General features: G+C 41.3%; 1 protein-coding gene across 1 annotated transcript; it reads right to left on the reverse strand.

The window, feature by feature from the left end:
- Positions 1–1,535: 1,535 nt before the first annotated feature.
- LOC115644024 (olfactory receptor 10A7-like) lies at positions 1,536–2,489 on the reverse strand. Its single transcript, XM_030548103.1, has one exon. It carries the CDS (start codon positions 2,487–2,489, stop codon positions 1,536–1,538), a length of 954 nt encoding a protein of 317 aa, XP_030403963.1.
- Positions 2,490–10,108: the final 7,619 nt, after the last annotated feature.

The following is a 10,108-nucleotide window of genomic DNA, read 5'->3' on the forward strand; positions in this document are numbered from 1 at the left end:
TTTCTGAGGTTCTGCTACTGCTCGTACTTTGTTTGGATAGAAGGTAAACACCTAATGTACAGACATATAAACCAGGACTGGATGAAATTTTCTGTGATAGATCTTGTGTAACCTTAACTCTGCCACCTTGTGTGATAGAATGTGATCCTTTATGTGATAAGGAATATATAGCCTTAATTTTGACTTCTTAAGCAAGGCACGATGTGCAATTTTAACTCTGCACTCAGTGATAAGAAGAGAAGAGAGAGATCGGGGTAATGGATATAAAACTGAATATTAAGTGTGGCTGCTGGACACGGATAAATCCTGTGGTTCTCAAAGGCTCTCTAGGTCCCAGACTGTCTCTCAAAACCTGTGCAGCCAAATATCACCCGACAGGATCTCCTTGAATCTTGGGATGGAGTAAGTATTGATGGAATAGAGAGACCTCTGATGAGGTGCACAATGCTGCATCTCCAGAATTAATGAATTCACTCTTTTTGTCTCTCCAACTTAATTTACAATGTGGTTACATCACTATCCAGCTTTCAGATCTACAGCTGTGATGTCACACCAGATTTACCCTGCTTTCACTTATTGATTTCAGTGGCCATACTCTAGAATTATACAAATCTATATGACCTCAGAAGATGGATCAGAAAGGAAGTGTGATGCAATGGTTATGGTGTTAGTCTGGGACTCAGGAGACATGCATTCAACAACCTGTTCTGCCACAGATTTCTTGTGTGACTATGGGGAAATAACATAGGCCCAGGTTTTGAAAGGTATTTGGATATTTAAATCAATGTGTGTTAGGACTTTTGAAAATCCCACTAAGCACCTAAATACCTTTAAATATCTTGAACACTGAGTAAAAATTTTAAAAGGACAACAGTCCATGATTTTTTAAAGTATTTAGGTGTTGCTGTGCTCACAATTGCAATGCCTAAATGATTTAGCAGCCTAAGTCTCATTTACAAAAGGGATTTAGGCACTTTGGAAATAAAATCTCATTTACAGTCAGAGGGATTTAGTCTTCTAAGTGCCTTACTCCCTTTTGAAAATGAGACTTAGGCTTCTAAATCATTTAGGCATTGCAATTGTGAGCACAGCAACGCCTAAATATCATTGTCTAATACCTTTAACAATCTTAGGGACAGATTTTCAAAGTTATTTATTTAGGTACCTAAAGATGCAGAATAGATACCTACTTGGATTTACGAATGTATCTAGGTGAATGGGAGTTAGGTGCCTAAACTGCTTAAGCATTTCTGAAAGTTCCATTAGGCACCTATCTGCATACTGAGGCACCTAAACACCTTTTCAAATCTGGCCATTGTCATTCATTGCTCCGTCTTTAAAACTGAAATTATAACATTTTCCTACTGCACAGAGGGAGTGTGAAGTTAAATCCATTAAAGGTTGTTAGGTGCTCAGCTACCATGGTAATGGGTCCAGATAAGGGCCCAACAATGATATATAACCCTTAATGTGTTTCACTGTTGACGTAAAAAGAATTGAGATGGGGACATTTACAGTTAATCATATTCCTTTATTCAACAGAACCTTTTTCTGCCTACCATTTTCCAGAAGGCGCCCTTCACCTCTTTGTTCCTCAGGCTGTAGATGATGGGGTTTAGCATGGGTGTGATGACCGTGTAGGACAGAGAGAGAAACTTGTCTATGTCTGGTGAGTAGGAGGAATTGGGCTTCAGATACATAATGCAAGCAGAGCCATAGAACAGTGTCACCACCACGAGGTGTGAGGAGCAGGTGGAGAAGGACTTCCTCCTGCCCTCCTCTGATGACATCCTCAGGATGGTGGAGATGATGTAGAAGTAGGACATGAGGATCAGCATGAAGGGAAAGGTGACAAAGGACATAACCACCATGAAGACAGCCATTTCATTGCGGGAGGTGTCTCCACACGCCAGCTTCAGCAGTGGAGGGATGTCACAGAAGAAATTATTAATCTCATGGGATCTGCAGAACGGTAAGATGAATACCATGCTGGTGTGACCAAAGGACATGAGGAAACCACTGAGCCAGGATCCCGCAGCCAGTCCAGTGGACATCTTCCTGTTCATAACCACGGCGTAATGCAGAGGCTTGCATATTGCAACATAGCGATCATAGGCCATGGACACCAGGAGAAAACTCTCTGACCCACCAAGGAAAAAGGTGAAATAGGTTTCCATAGCACAGCCAATGACAGAGATGGTTTTATCCCCAGAGAGCAGATTCCTAAGCTTCTTAGGGACATTGACTGATGTGTAGCACATCTCCAGGAAGGACAGGTTCCTGAGGAAGAAGTACATGGGGGTATGAAGGGCTGGGTCAGCCAACGTGAGGACAATGATTAGAAGGTTTCCAGCCAAGGTGACTATGTAGGTGACCAGAAACACCGAAAAAAATAAATGCTGCAGGCTGGGAATGTCAGAAAAGCCCAGGAGAATGAATCTAGTGATTGTCGTGCTGTTTCTTCCCACTGTTTCTTGCCTAGTTTTCATCCTGAAAAAGAAAAGGAAACAATAGGCTGTCACAGAATACTTTCCCCCACTCTGCCGTCCTCCACTGTCATACAATTTCTCCAGATAATCTGAGTCTTCCTGTGAATTTTAAGAAGCTAATAATTTTGTCTTTTTACAGTTTGCTGCAATCTATGTTATACCAATGGAATAAAAGCCAGCAAGATCTTATTAAAGGGGAGAAGGCAAAATGCCGTATTTATTGTGAATACAGAAAGAATCCGAATAAGCAATCAGTTATAGCTATAACATTTCATTCTCTCACACATTCATTCATTCATTCACACAAAGTTCTGCAAGGTAGTTATAGTTACCAGCCTGGAGCTTGCTCATACCACATCTCTGGCCAGGTAGCCTGAACATGAGGATGGACTCAAGTCTTATCAGGTGCACACCTGATGCTCTTGGCGGATGGTGGCAGAACCTGACTCAAAGTTCTCAGTCTCTAGGTTCTGTTTTTATAGGAATTTATCCCTGTACCAGTCTATGGAACCCTCTTCATCTTGCTGCTTTTACGCTTGAAGTGATAATCAACCATTGTTATGCTTGAAGTGATGTTTAATCAGCAGATGGCCCATCCATAACCACTTAGTGTTATTTTTTTCTTCAGTTCTTTGCCCCCACCCCTTCTGTCCTTGGTGTGCTTGGGTGCTTGAGGGTGGATTGCGGATTTCAGTTTGCCCTCGGGGTCACCCAGTCATTTCACTCCATGCATTCTTCAGCCAATTAGTGTTGGGGTTGTAATTCTCAGGCTGGCCCCTTAACCTTTAATTTTTCATTTCTTATTCAGTCATACATACAATCACACTCCAGCGTATATCCTGTCAACATCTGCATTTTAATCCTTTAACATAACCATTCTCAAATCAGTGGGACATGGCAGACTTCAATAAGTCTATTTATCCCACTTGTTACATTTAAAAGGAAACAAATAACATAATCATGCAGGAGTGTGTGTGTGCGTGGGGGGGTTATACTGGAGTTCAGGAAAACAAAGTTGTACCAGCCATAAAGGACAGCTGTTATCTTGTTACTTTTAGAACAAACTCTTAGTCTCTGGATGTGCTTCTACAATTAGCGCAGGTTCAACAGGTTAGCTGAGAAACATATTTCTTTTTAATGGTCAGGCCAAATTCTGGGGTCTGCTCAAGTTCTGGGGTCTGCGATGGAGTCACTCTTTCCTATATTTCCCATATCAGAAATTTACCAGTTATTAATCTTATCCAGCACCTGTATATCTACTTCACTAATGCTCAGAGCTGTCCTGTGCAACACTTCTTAGAACCCGAATGAATATCTCATAAAATTTGAAATTCTGGGTACACTGTCCTGGATCTTAGAGCAGTTCAGTGATGGTTGTTTTATGTGGCTTTTACCCATGGATCCTCCCCGCCACCCGAGTTTTGTGACTAACATGTGTTATGAGATCTTGCAGATTTTCAAACAAGGTCAATTTGGGAGTGAGCGGGGATGTATCTCATGAATCCCTTAACCAAATGACTCCAGTTTTAGAGCACTATTTCTAAACGACTCCGTCCAATTTTCAAGTGGGTCTGCCTATGCATGTGGACTTTGGGCACTTTGAAAACTCACCTTTCAAATAGACAGCTCTGTGTAATGTTAACTTTAGCGCAGTCCCATAAGGCCAAAACTGTAAAAGGGACCAATGATTTTGCGTGATTCTTCACTCCCTCACAAGCTCGATGCAACTATAATTGCTTTGGGTCTAATTCACCACTGAGTTTTTATAGCATTATGCCCGTGTAGGTCTAATGGGCCAGAATAACCTGGTGTAAATCAGTTAATGGAGCTATGTGGATTTACACCAGATAAGGATCTGGCTCTTGAATTTCAAAGGAGCTACAATGGTCCTAAAACTGGTAAAGTGGAGTAAAAGTAATCGACGTATAGGATGACTGAAAAATCAAGCTAAGTTGTCCCAAGTTGGTCATTCAAAAGTGGATGCACTTCATATCTGTGGTAATTTGGGTCAGGGCTCATAAAGCATGGATTGCATAATGCATAGTACCTGATATATAGTAAAGGGAAATTACCACTGACCTGAAGAGAAAAGGATGTGAATCAAACCCTGCATTGCAAAAAGCCCAAGATACGAAGTGTTTGAAATGAATCCTCACTCATACTGTCCCAATCTGCACCTGAGATCCTACCACCCCCATATTTGAGGTGTCTGAAATTCAAATCCAATGTAAAGATCAAAATTTTGCAACTGCCCTTTATCTTCAAATGACTGAAAAAGTGGCAATTTTGTTAAAGGAAAAAGACTCGCTAATATGGACAGTCTTATTATTTATATATGTATTTGTTAATGACCAACAATACGCTTGGTGCTGTGCACAACTAAATTACCAATATATGAATCACTGGAGGAACAACTCAGAAACAGCAACAAGCCAGATACCTACAGATCTCTGCATGGAATGATCACATTGGCAGACTCCTCACCACAGTGACATGTGCAAAGCTAAGGCAGACTTCTCACCAAATACAGAATTGGGGTCACAAACTGGGAGGCACAAAAAAATTTAAACACAGAGAGTAGTGATGAAAAATTGGGTGGAGGGAAAGATTAGATTGACCCAAAACAAAAAATCTGCATTTTTTCAGTGAAATTAAAAAGTCAAAAACTTTCATTTTAGGTCAACAAAACATTTAGTTTCATTCAAAATGATACATTTCACCTCATTTTTTAGGGATCTTCGTTACTGGTTTTAAAACACAAAATGGAAGTAAAATTTGAAATTAAAAGTCATCCCAAATTGAAAAATCAAAATGTTTCACTTAGAAAATGTCAAAATAAAATGTTCTCTATTTTTCAGTATTCTTTTTTTTTCAGGTACAATAATTTTCTGAATTCAATCTGAATTCATGAACTGTTTTACTTGACCTGAATGCACAGTTTTTAGTGGGAAGAAGTTTCATCTGAAAAAAATTAACCCAGCTCTTACAGTGATTATGCAGCTGAGAGATTGTGATGGAGAGACACTTTCATCTCCAATGCACCAAATATGAGAAAGAGTAAGATATTCTGCAAATATCAAGAAACATAAAAGACATTATATCAAAGGCAAGGTGGAAATAATGTGTTCCCAAACTCTGGGAGAAAGGCAGAAACAATATGTCACCTACCCAATGAGTCGTGGGTCCAGAGCAGATGATTATGAGAAAGGGACACAGTGGATCATACTCCAAATCAAAGCTAATATGAAGATTTCTTTTCCCCCTGAGGAAAATTTAGATAAAAACAAAGACACTTTTATTCCAGAATAAGAACATCCACACCAGAAGTTAATCAGGAAAAACTATTCCAGAATAACCCTCTCCAGACACAACTGTGTAAATCTTTCTGGGAGTGGGTGAATAAATAATCCCACTGCAGGCTTCTTGTGGCAGGAAGCACTGCCCTCTAAAGTAAGGGATTGCAGGGCTTGATGCTTAAATGCTCCTAGAAGAAGAGCATGAACTTAAAATAGGAGAGTTTTGCACTTACTGCAGTTCGGGAGAGTTTCTGTACAGTCCTCACCAACTAGCTGCACCAAGAACCACTTCCTCATGTACAGCTGGAACAGAGGGTGTTGATCTCTTCACACACTCCAAAGGATGCATTGCTTCTTCAGGCAGGATGGCAGTTTTTATTATTTATCTGCACTGTCCCTTTTGGGAGCTGATCTCCCAACCATTTTGTAGTCTAAATAACTCCATGATGATGATAATGATTTGTAATGCAGTAGCACCTAAGAGCTCCAATCATGGACCAAGCCCCCATTGTGCTAGGCACTGTATAAACACATAACAAAAAGACAGTCACTTCCCCAAAGACCTTACAACTAAGTAATGTGTTAGTATAAGATTGTTCTGCTTTGACACAGTATGCAGGGGAACTCTCACAACAGAGCATGCGTATAGTACTATATATTATTAATTCAAATTGGTTTTTAATCATTAATCATTAACTATTACTGACTTTTCCTGAGCCTTATTTAACATACTGTAGAACAATAAATTGACTCCTTTGCTCCTGATTTACATGAACTGGAAGATTGAAAGGCCCCAAGATTAGTGTCCCATTGCGCTAGGTACTGTACAGACACATTGGAAGAGACACTTGCAGTCGTCAAAGGCTTAAAATCTAAACATGCAAGACGGACAAAGGTGGGGCAGGGAGAGGGAAGGTGGAGAAACAGAGGCCCAATGAGGAGAAATGACTTGTTCCAAGGTCAGTTAGCAGGTGAATGGTTGAGCCAAGACTAGAACCATATGTTCTATCTATGACACACGCTGCATCTACCTAGCTAGTGATCAGGAAAACATTGATAGGCAACATGGTCTAGGGGTAGGACATTGGAGTCAAGGTATCTGGGGCTTGGTTCTGTTTGAAGTTCTACCGCTATATCCCTGCTATGCAGCTACATAAGATGATTTACCCCCTCCTATATCTACATCCAGATTTGCCTGTGAGAGGTATATAATATTGCCAGCAATGCCAATAGTCTCCCTTTTTCTTGTATTCAGAGTGTAAATGCAGCTGCATTCTAGCCATAGGAGCATTGGGGTCAGGACAAGGCCACCATAAGAAGCTGGGGTCTTTTTTATTAATCTCGGACTTTTATGGAAGGTGATGTCATCTGATAATGTAACTGTAAATTCCAGAACATAAGATATACTACCCAAGTGTGGGAAATTGCAGAGTTAGGCCCTTAACATTCAGGAAATGACAAAGTTGCACACTTCACTGCTCTCCTGGGCAATGTAGCGTAATGCAGCCTGTTGGGAAAAAAATTTCCTAATACATTTAGTAAATTTACCATGACTCAATTTCCACACAAGTATTCCTTTATTGATCCAAGGTCACTCAGTGTTGATTACATCCCAAATACAAATACAAGCATATGCCCACTTATACTCTATCTCCTAGCAATAATTCAGTTATAAGCATTGGCCAAATACCCAAAAGAGGATCAGGCTCGGGAGATACTTTACCATCATGATGTGACTCCACAGTGATTAGAAAAATCTTTGACAAAGAAACCTCTACATACCTTGTCTTTTATAAACTAGAATAAAGAAGTGATGTCATTGCTGGATCTTGATACCTAGCTTAATCCAGAAGAGGCAATGAGGGCTGAACCCTACCTTCTGACCCACTCAGAACATGACTAATGATGGGGTTTCTCCAAGGTTTCTTCTTATCTTATTTTGCCAAAATGCATCCCACCAACTGGACTAAGCATTTCTTTTTAAACAAACCACATAGCATTAATTATTAACTGCACCAGGTACCCAATTAACCATATAGTCTTTATTTTGATGACCTCAACCCAACCCTTAAATAAGATACTGCTGTATTTCAAGGGTTGCTACTAGTTTAACACAACCAACCCTTTTCTTTTCTCATGATCTCAGGTCTTTTTGGTCACATGCTCTTTGGGCCTATCACTTATGCTAACTTCCAAGCTCAGTTTAAAACCACAGTTGACTCAGGCTTAATGTAGGCCTCTATTCCTACACAGCCTTAACTCTGCCCACTTAAGGGATGTAGTATTTGCATGTAATTTTGGGGTAGTAACTGCTTTGTATCCAGTTGTGGTCTCTGTGAATGCATCTGTTAATGTGAAAGCATTGTAACCCACCTGACAGCAGGGTGTGGCTGGGGATGCTACAGCATTCCCTAGAGTCTCCGAGTGCTGGGTGTGCCATGGGCGTGAAGGCACGCAGTGACGGCAATCCAAGCACTTAGTTCTTCTGGCTCTGGCCCTTTATGGGTTGTCTGGAACATGGGCACATTTTGGTAACACGGAGGATTGCACTGCTAGGGGTGCCAGAAATGAAGATGCAATTACCCTCGACACCATGGCGGTAAATTACTACACAGACTGATAAAATGAATATGCAATCCAGCCCCTAAGGCCATTGAGTACAGAGGTATGATGGTGGGGATCCTTCAGCCTTGAGTCAGGGATGCTCACTTCAGGCCACCTCTCTCCCAGAGGCATTGTGCATTTCCCTACAGATTTCCTGGGCAAAGCCCATTCCTTTTATCCCTGGAAAAAACTTCATGAGGGCAGTGCCTATTGGCTTAAATCCAAATCAGGAACATTAGCTCTGTCCTAAGAAGAGTCAGTCTGCTTGCCTCTGTTTCTTTACAGGTTCTACTGACTCAGTCTCATTGTTTACACACACTGTGCAGAGCTGCTGTGTTCAAAGACTCAGAAATCCCATTAGCTCCTCTCCCTTCCATTGGCCTTGGAAGCAGAGCCTGGGACATAAATTCACACTTACGGCAGGTCAAAAATATTCTACATTTTTTTTCTGACAGAGATTGGGTTTCATCTGCTTTCCTCCCAAAATTACAATTGTTTGTCAGAAACAGACAATATATAAGCAGAAAATGGATTTTTTATTTATTTTTTGGAAAAATTTTTGATTGCCCCAAATAAAAATATTTGTCAGCTGTTTATATAATCCAGTCTCCCTGGGCACCTGGTGTTCCTGCAGATAATGGAGATCCTGGGGTGATCCCAAAGGTAGTACTGAATAGGTAGGAAGCTTCTATCCACCCATCTGCAGCATCTCTCTACTCACAGGAAGAATGACTGTTGGTGATGCCTCCTCCTGGATTTGCATTGTGTACCTTTTACAATACCTTGGCAGCTTCCAGGTACAACTCCAGCCTAAACTATTAATAGGCCTAGCAGATAAGGGAAAATGATACTTCGTGCTCTACAGAAAGCATTAAAACCTAAGCTGGCATGAGGAACAGCTTTACTTTCAAGTAATATAGCAAGATACAATGACAATGCAATAGAATAGAAGTACTCACCACAATTACTGTGACTAGACAATAGGTGGCATCACAACAATTCAGCTAATGGTGGCAATTTATAAACATGAAAGTAAACTTAACCACTACTTCCAAAACAGAGGTTTATGTAAAAACCTAAGCTTAAACTTACAGAAGAACATTCATCAGCAAAGAATTCCCCATGGCAGAGGGGTGGGGGTGGGATGAAATCCTTATTGGCATCACCCCACACACTTTCCCTCTGGGGGAGACGGAGGCCAGAGCCCACAAGCCCTGAAGCTTAGCTGACCAAAGAGGGTTAGAGAGAAGAAGAAAAGATGAACCATAGCTGAGCTGTGCAATGAGAAGGAACAGAGTGGGAAGCTGAGTAGAGTACTACCCTGCTGCTGACCCCAGTGTGACTTAAGAGGGCACTGTGCCATAGAAGGTGGTGTGGGTGACAAAACAGGTGGTGTGCTGCTCTTCCAGTGGGTGCTGACCACATACCCAGCCATGCTGCAAGGACTAGGCTGGGGGATCCAGAAGGGGCTCAGCCCCCTGACAGTCAGTGCTAAGTCCAGTGCACCAGTGCAGTGCTAGGGCATGCTGTATTGCAGGGACTGGTGTGGCTGCTTCATGGGGGATGCTCTCCCATCTGTGCTACTGTTGATACCAATGTCCTAGGATTTGGCATGTGGATGATGAACTGCAGGATGTGCCATCTTTTGGCTGAAAAATAACAACACCGATGTCTTTCAGTTTATAATTTCTATGGCTTGGATTTTGAAAGGAGACAAAG

Source organism: Gopherus evgoodei, unplaced genomic scaffold (genome assembly GCF_007399415.2).
Source record: "Gopherus evgoodei ecotype Sinaloan lineage unplaced genomic scaffold, rGopEvg1_v1.p scaffold_83_arrow_ctg1, whole genome shotgun sequence".
Lineage (NCBI taxonomy): Eukaryota > Metazoa > Chordata > Testudines > Testudinidae > Gopherus > Gopherus evgoodei.